Genomic DNA, 17582 nt, shown 5'->3' on the forward strand with positions numbered 1-17582 from the left:
GGAGAAAAAGAAAAGAAAAGAAAGAGAGAAGAAGCGAAAAGAAATTCCACGGGATTTCCTGTTTGGTGCCTGAGGTGCACAGCGCATGTGACTGGTCTATCTTCTACCTGCTCCATCCCTTCGAATTCATCTTCTTCCATCAACCCAATATTATGCCATTCCATCTGTCATCCTTTTGTCCATCCCTCAATCCATGGACTATTGATTATTGCCGTCCTGCTCCCCACATTCAACAGATCGCTATCCCCGTATAACTCCCCTCGTCCTCCCATATCGTCGTCTTCTTTCCCTGCTCCACGCAATAAAATCGCCCCCCGAGATCTGCCACGTACACTCGACCTGGACCTGCCAGTTTCAATCCGATGGGTTCGTTGAAGTGTCTCGCCACAATGATGCGATCTGCCTGAGCAACCTCCCCACTCACATCCACCCGATTCAAAGAACACCCGAAAGGATGCTCACCGCGATCCGTCCAGTATAGGGTCTGCGTGCGCACATCCAATTCCAAATCAATCGGATCGGGCAGACCCGACAGCAATAACTCGATGTCGGAACGTGATTCCGCCGTCTGGCCCGCGGGAATCTCCACTCCCGCTCGGAAGATCCGCCCCTGGCCTCCTTTACTGGGACCCTTTTGCGTCCAGTATATGTATCCGCGAGTGATATCGACGGCAATTCCAACGCACCAGCGGGTCATATCAAATGGTTCGCTGGGGCTCTGTTGTTTCGTGGGCCCCGTCTGAACCAGGGTCTCGTGGGCGGTCCCGTCAAAGCCCATCCGGTGCACGCTCATGCCTTCGCGATCGCAGAAGTACAGCATCTCCGTCGTATCCTCGACCACCAGCTGCTTGGGCGTGTGCACGCTCCCGGGCGGGAGCAGGGTCCTGATGTCTGTCCCGTCCAGCTTGGCCGAGTACACCGCTCCGTCGCAGGTGTGTGTTGCGCGGCCCATACTCGTCCAGAAGATTCGGTCCGCCTTCCGCGAGATGTCGATCCCATCGGGCAAGGATTGACCCTGAATAATCGGGACCCTCTTTCCCGTGACAGGTGAGTATCGCAGGATTTTTCCTGCCGAGGTGAAGGTGGAGAGCTCAGTATTGGCGCCGAGGCCGACATCGAGGACGTATACGGTTTCTGGGTCGACTCCGCCGGTTCGGATGCTATTGTCTGTGGCCCCATTCGCTTTCGAACCATTTATGTTCACGCCGTTTGCTTTCACGCCATTTGCTTTCATCCCATTTGGCTTCACCCCGTTCGGTTTCTTCTCTGTCTTGGCAGAAGGAGTCAGGGGATAAAGCCCTCCCTCGGAACTCTTCAATCCCAACCGTCCCGAATCGATATACTTCTCCCTCAACCACTCTACAGGCCGACTATCCAGCCCGCGCTCCTGGATGTAGTTGTCCTCGATGAAGGCCACCGTATCCAAACCAATTTGATCCATCAATCGACACGGCAGCTGACTCCCAGGAAGTCGGAACATGTTGTCCCAGAGCATGTCGATCTCGGCGGGAGTGCTGACCTGGTCGGCGAGAATGGTAATGATTTCGCGTTTGATGGCCGCCCAGAGCCGATTGAAGACGAATCTGCATACGTTAGTAGTGCATCAATAGCCATGACCCCAAAGAAAGAAAAGAAAAACAAACCCAGTACATTCCCTTCTCACAATCACCGGCAACAAACCGCACCCATTCAACACCTCCTTCAGCATTTCCAGAATCCCCATCTCAGTCTCTCCACATGTCATCAACTCCACCGTGCGTACACCCGGCGGCATCGTGAAATGCATATTCGCGACCCTTTTCCTGCGCTCGTCGCTCACCTCCCCCAGCATCAGCCGCGACTTATAGGAACTGCTATTCGACACAATAATACAGTCTGGCGCGGTGTACGCATCCACCTCCCCGAAGATCTTCGTCTTCAGATCCAAAACCTCAGGAACCGCTTCAATAACCAGCCATGCGTTTGCCACCGCAGCTGGGAGGTCGATGAAGGTGTCGTGCTGGCCTGGCTTCAGGGCATGCTTCACGCCATTTCTATTGACAGTCCCATTGACCTTCCCATTGATATTGGCTGTTCCATTGGCCGTTCCATTGGCCGTTCCATTGACAGTCCCATTGACCATCCCGTTGGTAGCCCCATTCGTATCCTCATGTGTATGCGCATCGGTATCTTTCAACGGAAATAGTGCCTTGAACTCAGAGATATGAGCATTGATATACTCCGTCGCGGCGGCCAACGAGTCTGCGCTCGGGTCGTAGATGTGCACGGGGTACTGGGCAGCGAGGAAGACGGCGGCGATGCGACGGCCTAGAACGCCGGCACCGAGAACGGCAACGGGGCGGGGAGCTGGGTTCTCCATTTTCCCTTTCGTTCCTGTAGGTATATCTGCGTCGGTGTAGTATGTAGGTGGGTATATAGTCGGTAGGTGTTGTAAGGTAGGTAGATAGGTAGGCAGGTAGAGAGGTAATAACGACCGACCGAACGAAACGAGCAAGTCAAGCAAGATAGCTAGTATATCATATAATAAAAAAGGCTAGACGAGCTGATCAGGGCATGAAACTCGAAACTTCGGACTCCAAACAGGATATACCCTGATTTATACCTTCGATCCAGGACCAAGGCCCCGGCCTAGAATATACAAAACTCACCCAAACAAGCCGAACCAAACCTAACCCAAACCCAGGTCAACGGAAATGGATCATAAATGCCGATATCCGACTAACCAATTTTCTCCTTTATTTTTCAATGCCAATTAAAAGATAATAGGTATAAACACAGGACTCGGGGCTCTCGGCATCGGAGACCCTCGGAGACCCTCGGATCCAGCACGGAGGAGTGTCGGCGGCGGCGGAGCGGGGCGGAATCAGATCTATATGATGTATACCACCCAGCCTGCCGAGTTATCCATTCTATCTTACCCGCTCTACTAGATTGAACTGATTCATTTTATTCATGACGTAGCTAGAACAAAACAAACAACCTTGATGAAAATGAACGAAAGCGGGTCCTGAATGACGGTTCGGTTCAAAGGTTCCTGGATTCCGGTTTTGAGATATACTTTCTTCGAAACAGGTACGGCCGAGTTACTTCTCCTTCTACTGTGGGAAGGATATACCTGTGTGTTGGACTGAGTTCTGGCCATTTTGTCTTTGTCGTTTGTCATTCTTGACGATCATGGTATATATGGTGTTGAACCTTTGGATTAGTGATCTTCAGAAAAGCGAACACTTAATATAATCTAATCTAGTCTATCCTTAAGCAACCCCCCCAAGTCCTAACACAATACAAGTAATACACAGAAATCAAATCAAAAAACAAAAACCTGATCCTCCCCCTTCGCCACCGACCCCCGGGGAACCGACCATCCCAACCCCGCTAGGATCTTCTTCGCAGCGTCGACCATCCCCGGCGGCCCACACAAAAACACCTTCCTCGCGTCTCCCGGCGCCGAAAACTCCCTCCTCATCATGCCCTCGTCTACGAATCCCCGATACCCATTCCAGGAATCATCCGCCCGGCTAAGCACATACTTCACATTAAGCTGGTCCGGATGCTCGCGAGCCAGCGCATCAAGTTCCTCCCGCAGAAGGATATCGTTCTCGGTATTGTTCGCGTAGAGGAGGTTGATGCGCGTATCGTCAAGCGGGTCGGTGCATGCTGCGCGCAAGACTTGGTACATCGGCGTGATGCCGGTGCCGCCGGCGATCATGTTGATAGTGCGGGCGGAGTCGCGGGAGTACTGCATTGCGCCTTTGGGGCCGCGGAAGAGGAGCGAGGCGCCGATGGGGAGGGAGGCGAGGTGGGTGGTCATTTTGCCGTGCGGGTAGGCTTTCACGAGAAGGATGAGGTGGCCGAGGGAGGTGGACGAGGAGATGGGTGTGTAGGAGCGGGAGATCGGGTTCGAGTCTATCTGGGCCTGGACGGCGATGTGTTGTCCGATGGGTAGGGGGAGAGTGTCTGTGGGGTTTGGGAGGGCGAAGACGAGACGGTAGACGTTGGGGGTGAGTTCGGTCTTTTGGGTGAGAGTGAGGGGGCGCCATTTTTGGGGATGGAGGATGGGAGGGGATGCTAGGGTGGTGGTGTGTCGGAGGGGGATTAGGGATGCAGAGTGAGCTGCACGACGGGGTTGGTAGTGTGTGAATTCTTGCTGCACGTCGAGCTTGGAGGAGAGCCAGAGGCCGAGGCTGCAGGTGATTGTGAGCTGGGTGATGCTGGCGATGCCGGCGCCGGTCCAGAAGGATCCGTTGCTGTTTCTGCTGCTGGTATTGTTGCGAAGGGCCTGCAGGACTTGGGGAGTGAGGTCCTGCTGGTAGATAGTCACAGCTGCAGTGCCAATGAGACCGGCCAGGCCGAGCTTGGTTACGACACGCAACACTTTTGTCCAGAGGGAGGGTTTGTGCACGTCCACGGCGGCGGCCTGGGAGATATGCTCGTAGGTGGGACGGTAGACTTCGACTGTTTCAGCTTGTTCCTGGGATTGTTAGTATCAGCCAAACATGAGATATGGGCATAGTAACGGTACCTCAGCTGGGAGATCTCCCACGTAGAACGGCTCCAGCTGCTCGCGGGCCTCGTCGGAATGACCAATTTCCTCAAATGCATCCGTGGCATCAGTTCCGGCAACTTCGAGCAGAATGGCACCTCCACCAGGATGGTCCTCGAGGTATTTGGTAATGCCATAGACTAGAATTCACCGAGTCAGATAATATCCTGAGTATAGAATTGAGAATCCTTACCCTTGTTATGCAGCACGACCCAGACATCGTCTGGCTTGCAATGATTCTTGACTTGCTCAAGAGTGTACGACATTTTGATCTGGTTATTGATTCTTGCAGATTGAAGTAGACCCTCTTCTGTATTATTTATATCCCAGATGTTGTTGGCCAACGGCTTCCGGCATCCCGCGGCCGAAGTTCGCACGAGATCCGGAGCAATTCCGGAGCAGCACCGGAGCAGCATCGGAGAGCCGGTCCACTGCCGGATATTCGGCGTGGTTGTCCATTCTGCAGGATACAGATAGAAAGTGTAGGATATAAAGCATGGTTAGTGTCTGTATGCATCTTCAAGTCCATCACGAACCAAAATCATCATGTCGTGTCAGTTCTACCTCGTCGGCGATGACATCGTCTCCGCGCAAGCAGTGGCAGTCGATGACAGCTGGAAATTCGAAGACCTGCAGCGCGCAGTCGGGAGCGTGTTCCACGTTGCACAGCCAACCGGTATATCTTCGTCTCCTATAGACATCTCATCAGCCAGGCCGGCTAACAAACCAACCAGGCATTTCCTTCCACAGCCAATCTGAAACCCTCACCTCCGTCTCCGATATCCTCTCCGCCTCCTCTCCCGTCGGCCTTCGCATTGACGGCAATGCGATCCGATCCCCTGAAGGCCCAGCCGGACTCCCAATCGTCGGCAGCTTCTACGAGATCTTCCCCGACCACCTGGGCAACCACTATCGGCTGTTCCGGAAATACGGCCCCGCGATCAAAACCACCAACATGGGCAAGACGACGTATCTGACGGACGACCCGCGCGTCGCCGCCGTGGCGCTGGCCGAGTCGACATACATGACCAAGAAGATCAACGCCGAGCACCCCCTCTGGGGCATCAAGGACAACAGCGCGATTTTCATCGGCGACACGGAGACCGAGAACTGGCGGCTCGCGCACAAGTATCTTCCCCCGGCGATGGGGCCGAGGGCTGTAAGGCACTATACGGGACTGATGCAGGGGTGTGTGCGCAAGTCATTGCCGGTCTTTGATGAGTTGGATGCCCGCGACGAGTCGTGGAATGTCTACCAGTATATGCTGAAGCTGGCGTCGCAGACCATCGGGTCGTTTGCGCTGGACCAGGATTTCAAACACTTCGAGTCGCTCGATAGCCCGCTGCATCCGATCGTCACGAACATCGCTAGTATGCTGTCGTTGAATAAGAAGATCACCGCCCGCGGTGAATGGTATCGGCATCTGCCGTTCGGGGACCCGGCCCGGCTGCGCGAGGTCCGACATACGGTCTACTCGCTGCTGCAGGAAGCGATTGACCAGGTTGCTGGGTCGGGGATGTCGGATGCGCCGATGAATGAGGCCGCGTTGAAGGCAACCTGCTTTGTCGAGTACCTGTTGCATGCGGTCGATGACAAGGGGGAACGGTTCCCCGAGGGTCTGCTCATGGGCAACACGCTGATCGTCACGGGCGCCGGGTTCACCACGACGTCGACGCTCATGTCATGGCTGATCTATTGTCTGGTCACGTACGAAGGCACCCAGGACCGCCTGTACCAGGAGCTGGTTGAGAATGGGATCGTCGGACCGAACGGGGAACGCAACCAGACGGAATGGACCCCGGACCTAGCGCACGGCCTGCCATACCTGGACAGCTTCGTCAAGGAGACGCAGCGGTTGCACAACGCCTCATTCCAGCCCGGCCGCACCACCAAGACGGATGTCGTCTTACCTGGCGGGTACCGCCTACCGCCGGACAGTGTCATCGTGCCGGCACTGTATGCAATCCACACGAACCCGAACGTCTGGCGGGACCCGTTCCGCTTTGATCCGGACCGCTGGAGCACAGAGGAGGTCAAGAATCGGCACCGCTGTGCGTATATACCCTTTGCCACGGGCCCGCGCGGGTGTATCGGGTTTAATTTTGCCTTGCTGGAGGTCAAGGTTTTGCTGTCGGAGCTGGTGAGTCGGTATGAGTTTGTGCGCGAGGGTCTGGAGGCGATCGATTATGACCCTGAGTTCCAGCTGATTCGGCCGTTGAACTTTTATGTCAGGGCCAAGCGTCGGGGGTAGGGGGAAGGTTTTGTTCGCAAAAGAAACATTAGATATAGACATAGAGAAACATAGACACATGTACATTATGAAAATTGAGCTGTTTGACTTTCTTGACTCGAGGAAATCTCCCGCAATGCCTTCAGTGCACGCGAGTACGGTCCAAAGTATCGCACGTTCGTATCCGCGTCGCGCCATTCTGAGCTCTTCTCTTCTTTTTCTAGAACGGCGATCAGCCGCTCGATGAGGAACCTCATCTTGCGGTCATCCTCCGGTCGTAGGCGCTCATGGCTCATGAGTGTAATGGCACAGCTGACTGCGTTGTGCACAAAGGCCAACGAGCGGCAGACGTTCGCCGATAGCCGATAGAGATCTAGAAAGCATTCGACGACCTGCATCGCTCGGACTGACCAGCTCGACTTGATTGTTTCAGGAATGGGCAAGTTAATGTCCGTGTCGTCCGCATATATCTGACACAGTCGACAGATAGCGTATCCGAAATGAATGCCCAGGGCCAGTCGTTCCAGATGATTCTGAAGAGAATAGCATCGGCTTCGGTCGACGAGGAAAGGCTGGGCATGGTTCAAGAGATTTTCGATTTGCTGCTTGTATTGGAGCGTGGGTTGAAGCAGTTCGTGAGGATGACCGGGCGTTTTGGTTTGTGCTCGAGCTAGGAGAATGCGGCAGAGGTCAAGTACACATTTCTGGAAGGACGATCCCCCTTGAGACATAGAGCCAAGGGATAGGGAACCATCAACAGGAATCCAGCTGGGCGGGCGATCGTAAGTGAATGATAGGAATGTGTCTTGCCAGATGAGCATCCACCTGGGCGAATTAGATATGATTCCAGAGATATCACAATGCGGACGTACCATAGTTGATTCTGCTTAGTTTGCTCTTCTGCCGACAAGGATCGCGAGGGATCATGTAGTCCGATACTCTGAGCCATTCGAATAGTTGCCCCTAATTCCATTAGAGGATTGGATCGAAAAGATACATTGAACTCACCCATCAAAATCCATGCACTATTCGTATCAAGGTTGTTTCGCAAACAATTCCCAATCAGTGCCATAGCTTGGATCTGGTTGAGGTCGGTACGATTGAAAATGTTGGACAATCGTAGACAGTGGAAAGATGAACAGACTGCGCCACTCATTAGCTCTAGGGACGCAGAAACCACCAGCTCGAAAGAGGAGAGAGAGAACATACTAAACACCTTCGACCGCAAATCTCTTTCCCGGATCGGATCATCCGAAAAATACGCACCACACGCCAGCACCGCAAACAACAGCGCCAGCCACGACGTATTAGGCTCATCCCCACTTCCTTCTCTCTCCTCTCTAGCCAAGAATCGCCGATCCAGGAACCCGAACAGCGCTGGACCGAACTCCTCGAGGGTCACCAGCACCGGATAAAACGGGTACGCATTTGTCTGATAGACCTGCCAATACCTACAACCAATCAGCTCTGATAACACCCAAGCCAAAAAGCCAAGTCAACATGCAGAGGAAAGAAGCCCACCGAATCACGTCCGAATCCTCCGGCAACGTCTCACAAATATCCGCAGCAGTCGCCTCCGGGCCCCAGAGGCTAGTGAACGGATACGCGCGCGGCACGAACTGATTCGCCATGGCCCCGTACAGCATGGTATCATCCATCGCGGAAGCCTGTCGACATCCCAGCGCGAGCGGGGTGTCTGAGTGGCTGCCCAGATAGAGAGTAGCGCCTGTAGCGTCTTCGACACAGTACCGGCCGGGTGATTTGCTGGCGGGTCTGGCGCGCAAAGAAACGGACGGATTTCCCAGTCCGGATTCGTGACTGGAGACCTGGGGACTCTGCGACGGCGCCGTGGCCGGGTCAGATGCCGACGAGGCGCGAAGTTCCGCCTTCAAGGCAGATATCTGCTCTTCGATTTTCTCGAGCCGAGAAATCACCAGGTTCGGGTCTGTCGAGGGCTGTTGGGATTGGGATTGGGATTCCTCAATTGTGTTCGTTCTGTATCATCTGTCAGTGCTGAATTTAGACAGATAATAGACCAAAAACGTCAATTAGTAGAGGTGTTTATGTAAGAGAAACCAACATTTCATCCAAATCCAACCCGCCACCCAAATCGCCAGTCCCAGCTGAATCAGAAACCCGCGGTCTCTCCTCCGTCGGCAAACGACACAATTCACGGTGTCCGCGCTTTACACAACTCGCGCAAGGCACGTGTCCGTCACAGCGGACTTTGCGATGTCGACACGGAAAGCAGGAGCGCAGGCCGCGGGTTTTGCGATGGCTCTTGAGCAGTTCGCGCACGCGGTTAGTGTCGTAGGGATAGTGGGCATTGTCGGAATGATTTTCGGGCATGGCGGGGTGGGTGGAAAGGGAATTGGAGGGATTAATGGAGTTTAGGGTAGATGGGATGAATTGTTCATGTAATTGGGTTGTTTGAAGCATATGTGATATGGGATTAGATGGAGTATGGAAGAGAGACAGATGGGTTGAGGCGTCGGAAGGACGATCCGGCGTATTGGTATTACCGATCATGTGGCTGCGTATGGCGCTAGGCCTGTTTGGGACGTCAACATGAATCTCATGAACTGGAATGATGAGATTCGTGGCCAATTGTCCATTGAATGGGATACTTACTACGAACTTGCATGTTATCTTGAATCTAGAACAGAAGAGCCGGTAGAAAAGCCAATAGTGTAACATACCACTGTGTTGTTCACCTAAGTCCTGTAATTCCAGACATCTGAACTATGGATGGGCGCTCCAATTACCCCAACTGTCACTGAGCCTTATAGATCGAGCTTAATTTAGACTCCTGAAGATCATACAGATCGGAGAATTTAGCCTTCTCAACGGTCTTTGCGCTTCATTACTCAATTTCTACAGCGATGAGCGCATAAAGAAACTGTGAAAGAGACCCGCTCGAGAATACTCCATACCAGCTCAGATTAACTATACACCGAAATTGTCCTAACTCGAACACATCAGACTTAGGTCGTCAACGCCAACCTATTACTCGAGTCCAGACAAAGGAGGAAAGAAAGTGCAATGCATGCAAGGTCGTAACTAGGTATTCTCATCGGACAACAAGTGAAATGAAAACAAACCAGGACCATCCGTCCATCAAATCAGTAAGGCCAATTAGACCGCCCAAACGCCGCGCTCAAACTAAACAAAGCAGACCGTAGAGAATCAATCATCAAGTCCAGACCCTTTCAGCCGTCGCTTGCGCCCAGGAACCAGTGAGAAAAGCAGAAACAAATCCAATCAAATCAGTCCCAGCCTCCGGGTGTCCCGGGACAAACCACCCCTTGTTTTTTGCCCATCCGTTCGTATGATCGTCGTGAGGCCGCCGTCGGCGGATACATATTCATACAGTACATATCACGCAAAAAGAAAGAGAGAGAAATAATGGTACATACACAAGGTGTGCAGAGTCATGTCGTATCAGTTTGATAGACAGAAGAAAAAAGAAATGAAGAACAAGGGGTAAAAATAGACAAAGGAAATAAGAAGATGAGGAGTGAGGTGATCTTAACGGATGAATTCCGTCCAGACGGTGCTGAGCCATCCCGTGGGAATGCCAACCTCAGATGGCACCAGTCCGGCCAATTGATCGTACTCACACCCCTCAAGAAAGGCGAGCACATCGTCTCCCCCGAGACTGGTCGACCACAAACCGTTGGAAGTCACACTTTCCAACCCATCCACCGTGACCGGTGGTGATGCCCCCGGATGTCCCACAGCTCCCGGGGGCGGGAGCAGTGGCAGACTATGCGAGTTGGCCGGGTTGATGGGAGGGAGAGATTGCGGATAAGGAGCGGGCGGGGGTTGTGGTCGAGATCCGAGCCACGAGTTGATGGGCTGAAGACGATTTGTAGGCGGTGGTGGCACCGCGCCATATTGAGCCGGAGCTTGGGCCCCCGCCGTGGTTGGAGCATACGACCCGGCCGGACCGATCGACGGAAGAGTTGGGGAAGAGTTGTTGTAGATACCGCCCTCGGGATGGTGTTGCAGGGAAGGAAGCGAGAATGGAGACTGAGATTGCAATGACCGACCAGGCGGTAGAGGCAGGCTGGGTCGTCGTTCTCCGTCCGGACCGGGCATGGGCATGCCGGGGCTGTTAACCGGAATCCACGACTCACGACGTCCACCGGCCCCGTCCAGCGACGGTTCTCCCGCTTCGCCAGTTTCGCTGCGAACGGCATTGCTGCCTGCATCGCTGAGATTGGTGGCTCGGTCACTTGCGACGGCTGCTGCATCCTCATCGGCGGCGCCGTCGGGCAACTGATCTTCGATGGAGCCAAAGTCTAGGAACAGCTTCTCAATGAGCTTGAACTCTTCCAAGCCGCCACCGGCGCCGCCCTCGCGCACGGGTCGAACGCCGTTGACGTGTCCATCAACAAGTTCTGGCATCATATCCAGCCTGCGAGAGTGTCGGCGGAAGTCCCGTTTGACTTTAGAAAAGTAGCTGTGGAGTCGGTTCAGCGTGCGGAACCAACCGCGGGCCATTTTGAGGCGGGTTCGCATTTCACGCAGGACGTCGAGGGCCTTGCGAGATTGGGCCTGGCCCTGATGGTTCCGATCACCGCCGGATGCCGGCTTCGGGGCCAGGACGCCCTCCAAGTCCATGTGCGGGAAATGGGCCGCATAGATACCGACGAAGGCGGCATTGTAGACGGCAAAGCCCACCAGCGGGTTCTCAACCAACACCCCTCGGTCTTGACAGGTGGCTACAAGGTCCATCATTTGCCGAGCCGCCGCGCAGAGCTCTCGGGCGCTTTCACGCCAGAAGCCGTCCGACATAGGGGACTTTTCGGCCGGGAAGAGCGGCTCGTCCAGAGGACCGACGGGCTCCGTGCACCGCACGGGGAGAAAGGGTATATAAGCGCGGTGAAGAACGATCACCGATAAGAAATAAACCACATGCATGACCGTGTAGGACGCAAGGGTGTTTTTATACATGATGTGAGTATCGGTGTTGCGCGGAGAATACTGCAGGTTACGGGAGAGACCATCTTGAAACTCGCCCAGCATCAGCCGTAGCTTCGAAAAGCGCGACTCCGGATGCCATGGTGGAAGTTGCTCAGTTCTGCGATTGGTTAGCTAGACATATTCAGTTCATCAAAGCAAATGAAACATACCGTCTCCCGCCAGCGCAGGACCATTTGGCAATGCTCCCCCAGATTCGAATTACTCGGATGACACGACTCAGTACGGATTCTTCAGCCCCAACTTCCCACCGGTCGATTTCGTCCTCACTCGAGTCCTTCCTTCGAGAAATAGGTGACCACGATTTGGCGTCCTGAGGGCCGTTATTCGGTAGCTTGTCGTCGCTGAAACCGCCGAGGCTCTGACGAATACTCGGAATCTGAACGCCCTGCGCACCAAAGCTTTGCGGACGACGGACGACCGGTTCGCTGAGTCGCGACGTGCGCACCCGCTCGCCAAAAGCGAAAGCATTGTCACTCGGCAGCTGAATGCCAAGCTCTTTTACCCGGATCATGCGCGGTCGATACTTGCCGCTGCTCAGGCAGCGGTCTAACAGAAAGCAGGCCCAAAAGGTGCGACGCTTGGTCTCCTGCGCAATGATGTCGTCCGATGTCTGCTCCTTGGGCTCTGTCGGTCGTCGAGCGACGCCGAAAAGCTCGGCTTCGGCCTTCAGGGCGGGTGATCGGGGCCCCTCACGGGCGAGCATGTCGTTTTCCAACTCAAACGGTAGACCCATCGCTTGCGACAAGCGAATAGCCATGCCCACATATAACCACGCACTCTTCCCCCGACACATCCCCCATTCGTGTAGGGCCAAGATCAGCAGCGCTTGGACGCGAGTCAGATCCGGCACGGCAAGACTGGCGCCATCGATGCCGGCCAGCCGGCTGCGCAACGCCGTCGCATAGAATTCGGAAGCAGCGAGGGGGTTGGACGGATGCCCTGGGGAGGAGGGCGAGTGAAAGGCGACGAGTTGGGGGTGGAAGCGAGCGGTGAGGGCGAGGACACCCAATGGGATCAAGGGATTCGGCTCCGGCTTCGTGACCGGCGGACTTTGAGCGGCATCGCGGGTATGGTCGGGGTTGATCGAGGGAGCTACGGCACCGGGGGCCGCAACGGCAGCGGTAGTAGTCGAGGAAGGGTGGGCGGAGGAGGACGAGGCGGCATGGGATAATTGTCGAACCTGGTTCATGAAAGAGGCGGGGTGCAGGAAAGGGAGCAGGGTCGCATAGTGGGACTGAAAGAGGTCGAAGACGGCTTCCCAAACTTTGACGGTGAGGACGGAGCTATCCAGCGCATCGAGGGAGGCCTTGGCTGCATCCTTGGCCGCGGACGAAGAAACTCCGACGGCCTTCCGGGAGCGATGTCTCTTCGGGCTGTCCCAGTCACCATTGCGATCCTCCCCATCGCCCAAAGCGGCAATGTCCCGCTTCGCGGAGCCTCCCCCAACCCCGATGGCCGGCGTAGGATAGACACATTCACGACCCGAGGATTCGCAGGCGCGACAAGTGGTATCGATGCCGGAATTGACACATTTTATTTTGCTGCGACGGCAGCGAGCGCAGGCGATACTAGATCGCATGTTGACGGGAAGACACGGGCACGAGAGACGGGGGACCCGTCTCTCCAGTCGATAGAAACGAAGGTACCAAACGGTGAATCAGATAGAGGAAAAGGGCGGGAAGGGAGGGAGGGAGAGGCGTATGGAAGAGAGGAGAGGAGAGGGAGGAAGAGAGGGAAAGGAGCAGACGAAGCAGCCGCAAGTGACCGATTCCCGTGAGTTTGCTTTTCCACCCGCGGTATTTTCTCCGGTAATATTTCCCCGGGATTCCGGCCAAGTGTCGTCGTGGTAGTGGCTTCAGGGAAAGGGGGGCGAGGCGAGGTAGTAAAAGGCCGACCTGGTCCGGGGGAAGCGGCCTAGAGACTTTCGCGTGCGGTACGACAAGGGCACGGGGTCACGCAGAGTCCGAGGACTCGTTTCGGCTCTTGTGCCTCCTGCAGGTGCGTACAGTAAGGGGAGCGAGCAGACGAGAGAAGCCGAGAGAGTTTGGGGAAGAGAAACCGGGGTAAAAGGGGGGGGGGGGGGGGGGGGAAGGAAAGGGGAGGGGAAGGGCGAAAGAAAAAACGAAGAACCAGAATAATACGGCGCAATCGCAGAGGACAATTAAAAAATAGAAAAATGTGGAAAAAAAAGAGGAGAAAAAGGAAGTAAGGACGGGGGGCCAAGGGAGGAAACGGAGAAATAGGAATAACAATCAAGTAATGATAATAATATTGGAAGGGTAGGAAAGCGCCAGGAAAACGAGACTAAGACTATCGGAGATCGGGAATGTGCGACGTGGGTACAGCTATGGAGCAGCAGCAGGACCGAGGAAGAAGGACCGCGAGATGTGGAGAAGACGACAAGCCAGGCGAAGAAGCGGGAATAAGCGGAGTGTGGGGGAAACGACGAAATTCCATCAGGCCCAGAGTCGGGGCGCCGGACCGGCAACGCGACTGGACGAGACGGCGAGGAAGGAATGGATGAGAGGTCAAACGCCGTTCGGGTGGGGGACGGAGCCCAATCACAGGATCCCCATAAAAAAGCAGGCCGAGAGGGAGGAGGGTTTTTCCATTCTTCTTCTTCTGGAGTCTCTGGTCTCTGGTCTCTGGTCTCTGGTCTTTGGTCTATTCTGTGCTGCAAACCGGCGAGGCGCCGACATGCCAGCCTCAGGCTCCGGAGTCCTCCCGCCGTCTCAGGCTCCCAGGCACATCCGCATTTTGCGGAGGCCCAGGCTTAGTCCCGAACCGGGTTAGCGCCGCCTGGGCTGGCAATGCAAGGACGCGACCGAGCGGCCGGAGACGCTGGTGTGGAGAGGCTTCCGAGTGCCGATGAATGTGATCAGAATACGATGTAGTATTGCTACAAATGCTACAGAGTCGAGTTGGAGAGCATTGGGAATCGGTCTGCTCGGGACGGAGGAAGGGAATCGAGACGCTAGTCTGGGACCCAAACCGTCTGGAAGGCGACCTCCCCAATTTCCTCCGGGAGAACAGTTCAGGCCAGGAACTCTTCCGTCCTGGTCGGGTAAATTACGCCAAACTGGGGATCCGTCCGGAGAGGCGGTCATCCTTGTAACGTTACCGCCGGCCGACCGACATTATTTATTTCCTCCACCCATAGTTCTCTTGGAATTCCATCTTGAAAGAAGAAGAAAAAAAAAAAAAAAATGAAACAAAATAAAAATGAGAATAAAAAAGAGAGAAAGGGACATAGTATATATCCATTATACAGCCTCAACACCATCCATTGCACTCGAACCCATTCCTTCGTTCTCATCTCTCCCGACGGTGGACCGACAGAAAGGATGCCGGTTACCAGCAGGCCGTGTGGAACGTCACTTGACCGCATCGAACTTATTACCTAACCAGTTCCTATGAAATCATTTCGGGGACGACAGGATTCACTGCCATGAAATGCCCCAAGACCGCCATGGCAAGACCGACTCGGCCAACGCACCATCCCGTGTGGACGTGTCAACAATGGTCTAGTTCTACAGACGATCTGAACCATTTCCCTCCTCTCACCACCCAAACAGACAGAACCCCATAAACTCAAATATCCCGCCTGTCTTCCCCAAACAGGGATCCTGGCTGCAAATTGAGATTCTGGATGGCAGGCCGACTTCCCCCCCCAGCCTGACGAACCTCGGGTAAGGCTCCGCCGAGATGAATTTTCGTAGGTTGTCGGGTATGATCACGGCGACCGTGACCGTGACCAGGACCATCCAGACCACGGGCTGGGCTGTGTCTGGTCGACGACGAATGGAAACAGCAATCACTGGTCAGGGACGTTGGGCCTAGGTTTTTTCATCCCCCGTCCGCAGTAGTTTTTACCGCATTTTGTCTTTTTTTTTTTTTTCCCTTCCCGTTAAACTCTACCCTACCTCACCCTACCGGCCTCCCACGGAGTAGGAACTGGACTGGACTGGACTCTACGGCTTATCCTACCTAGGCTACTTTCTCCCTCCCTGCATCGGGCTCTTTTCTCCCTCCCCGCGGGGAAACAAGAGAACCCGGATCAGCCCTGGGCTGGGCGGACTTGCTAGACCGGTGCTTGGGACGCAGAGATTGGCTGCGGGCGGCAGGGGTTGAATCCCGATCGACACGGGACGTCTGTGGTCGTTGAATCAGGTTGTTTTCCTCCTGGGCTTTTACGCCGTAATTATCTGAACGCCCAGGGAGGGGAGGGAGGATGGTATGATGTCAGACGAAAAGGGAAAATAAGGACGCAGAGCTAGAGCCTAGCAGTCCGGAGTCTCACGTACTGCGTAGAGCGACGCTGGTGGGTGATGTCAACCGAGTCAAATCGCGGGCGGAGAAAATGACCGTCCTGGACCAGAGTCGGAAAAGGACGCTACTTCGGATACTTCGTGAGTAGTGCACCGTCGAGACAGACAGAGTGGACAAGGAAACGCCAGAGACAGTAAGAAAGAAGAGAACCCGACCCGACCACGATCGGAATTCCCAGGCCGGCAAACTGGGCATTTTAACCGGTTGTCCCGTGGCCGCTGCTCGGGCTCAACCGGCGGCGCTGATTGGTTTCCACCCGCCACCCGAGGCACAAAAGCGAACCGACCCCGCAAAACGCTGGCCTGGAAGGTAACGGTAACCCATGAATAATAAGAATTGCGTCGGAGGGCCCCGGAGGACGACCGAGTTTTTCTGTTCGATGCCATCATGGATAGGCGAGCATGGGGGCAGCTTTGGGGTTGGGATGGGGTTGGGGTTGATTTGGCACTTATCGTCATCGCGAAACTCACCTCCCTGGATGGGAAATTATCAATTATTATTTATTTTATTTTATTTTTTTTTCTAAGAAAGAGTAGAAGCCAGCATTACTCCTTCGGGAAACCCAACGCGCAGGTTGTCAGGTGGACTGAAGATTTTTGGCTCGTCCCCATCAATTGATGTCACAGGCAATTGAGTTCACTTGACTCGACCCTATTCTACTACATATACGACTAGCACAGCCCTAACCAGCACCACGATTGACAGATTTTACAGAGTACGGAGTATCCCACATAAACAAGGACACGTATGAATACCGACAGAAAGCACAACCATCCTACGGTGCCATTACTCGATAATTAAGGGCCAGGTTGTCACCCCACGTTTCCAGGGGGCGTGATCTGACCTGATCTGGATATCCAGCCAACCCTCTAAACCGTGGGAGTAAGATTTCCGAGGCCTCAGGTGTCTGACAGAGACCATCCCAAACACTTGCCCGAGTTGGGTAACCTGCCCTAATTAATCCTACAGTACGGATGCGTCGGCGAGACTGGAGAGGCGAGAAAAACTGAAATAAAAAAATGAAAATGAAAAATCAAAGGATAAATGCTCCTACAGGAGGATCCATCGCAACCCACGCGAGACGGACTCCACATCTTTCTTGGCCCGCCAAGCCTCGACGGGATGTTGTCCGTATTCTGACTCGCTCTCATTTGCGGACACGCCACTTTTTTTTTTTTTTTTTTTTTTTTCTTCTTTTTTTGTTTCTTCTTTTTTTGTTATGTCGGTCCGATTGTTTCCCCAACTAACACTCTCCTTGACCTACTACACGGGGCTACAGAGTCTACCAGACTGTAGACTTTCCTCCATCCAGCATTCCCGCCAGGGCCCGACCTACTCCGGAGTAGTGTCAATGCCAGACAGCCAGGAGCCAGACAGAGCCAGAAGAACCAACGGCCAATCAATCAGCCGGCGTTCCCCCCCTAGTGTCTGCGGTAGCGCAGCCCGGAGTAATTCCTACCACGGAGCCGCTAACGGGCTGAACTTTACTCG

At 54.4% G+C, this 17582-nt stretch overlaps 5 protein-coding genes across 5 annotated transcripts; 1 reads left to right on the plus strand and 4 right to left on the minus strand.

Moving 5' to 3' along the window:
• Positions 1 to 229: 229 nt before the first annotated feature.
• On the minus strand, positions 230 to 2359 carry P170DRAFT_508561 (3-hydroxyacyl-CoA dehydrogenase family protein; the record flags this gene model as incomplete). Its single annotated transcript, XM_024854590.1, has 2 exons — positions 230 to 1583; positions 1644 to 2359. 2 exons carry the CDS (start codon positions 2357 to 2359, stop codon positions 230 to 232), a joined length of 2070 nt encoding a protein of 689 aa, XP_024705668.1.
• Positions 2360 to 3277: 918 nt separating this feature from the next.
• P170DRAFT_463590 (uncharacterized protein) lies at positions 3278 to 4953 on the minus strand. The gene is made up of 3 exons (XM_024852178.1): positions 4737 to 4953; positions 4523 to 4683; positions 3278 to 4471 (listed from the first exon to the last, which is right to left on the minus strand). The coding sequence occupies exons 1-3, from the start codon at positions 4807 to 4809 to the stop codon at positions 3308 to 3310; spliced, it is 1398 nt and encodes a 465-aa protein (XP_024705669.1). The 5' UTR covers positions 4810 to 4953; the 3' UTR covers positions 3278 to 3307.
• A 136-nt stretch (positions 4954 to 5089) lies between these two features.
• P170DRAFT_353605 (cytochrome P450) lies at positions 5090 to 6794 on the plus strand (the record flags this gene model as incomplete). The annotated part of the gene is made up of 2 exons (XM_024843987.1): positions 5090 to 5219; positions 5278 to 6794. 2 exons carry the CDS (start codon positions 5090 to 5092, stop codon positions 6792 to 6794), a joined length of 1647 nt encoding a protein of 548 aa, XP_024705670.1.
• Positions 6795 to 6859: 65 nt separating this feature from the next.
• On the minus strand, positions 6860 to 9122 carry P170DRAFT_353468 (Zn(II)2Cys6 transcription factor; the record flags this gene model as incomplete). The annotated part of the gene is made up of 6 exons (XM_024843982.1): positions 6860 to 7598; positions 7646 to 7736; positions 7782 to 7916; positions 7983 to 8224; positions 8295 to 8768; positions 8854 to 9122. 6 exons carry the CDS (start codon positions 9120 to 9122, stop codon positions 6860 to 6862), a joined length of 1950 nt encoding a protein of 649 aa, XP_024705671.1.
• A 1179-nt stretch (positions 9123 to 10301) lies between these two features.
• On the minus strand, positions 10302 to 13341 carry P170DRAFT_380994 (putative C6 transcription factor; the record flags this gene model as incomplete). The annotated part of the gene is made up of 2 exons (XM_024845549.1): positions 10302 to 11873; positions 11908 to 13341. 2 exons carry the CDS (start codon positions 13339 to 13341, stop codon positions 10302 to 10304), a joined length of 3006 nt encoding a protein of 1001 aa, XP_024705672.1.
• Between the last annotated feature and the right edge of the window lie 4241 nt (positions 13342 to 17582).

The sequence above is a fragment of the Aspergillus steynii genome (genome assembly GCF_002849105.1).
Source record: "Aspergillus steynii IBT 23096 chromosome Unknown P170scaffold_3, whole genome shotgun sequence".
Lineage (NCBI taxonomy): Eukaryota > Fungi > Ascomycota > Eurotiomycetes > Eurotiales > Aspergillaceae > Aspergillus > Aspergillus steynii.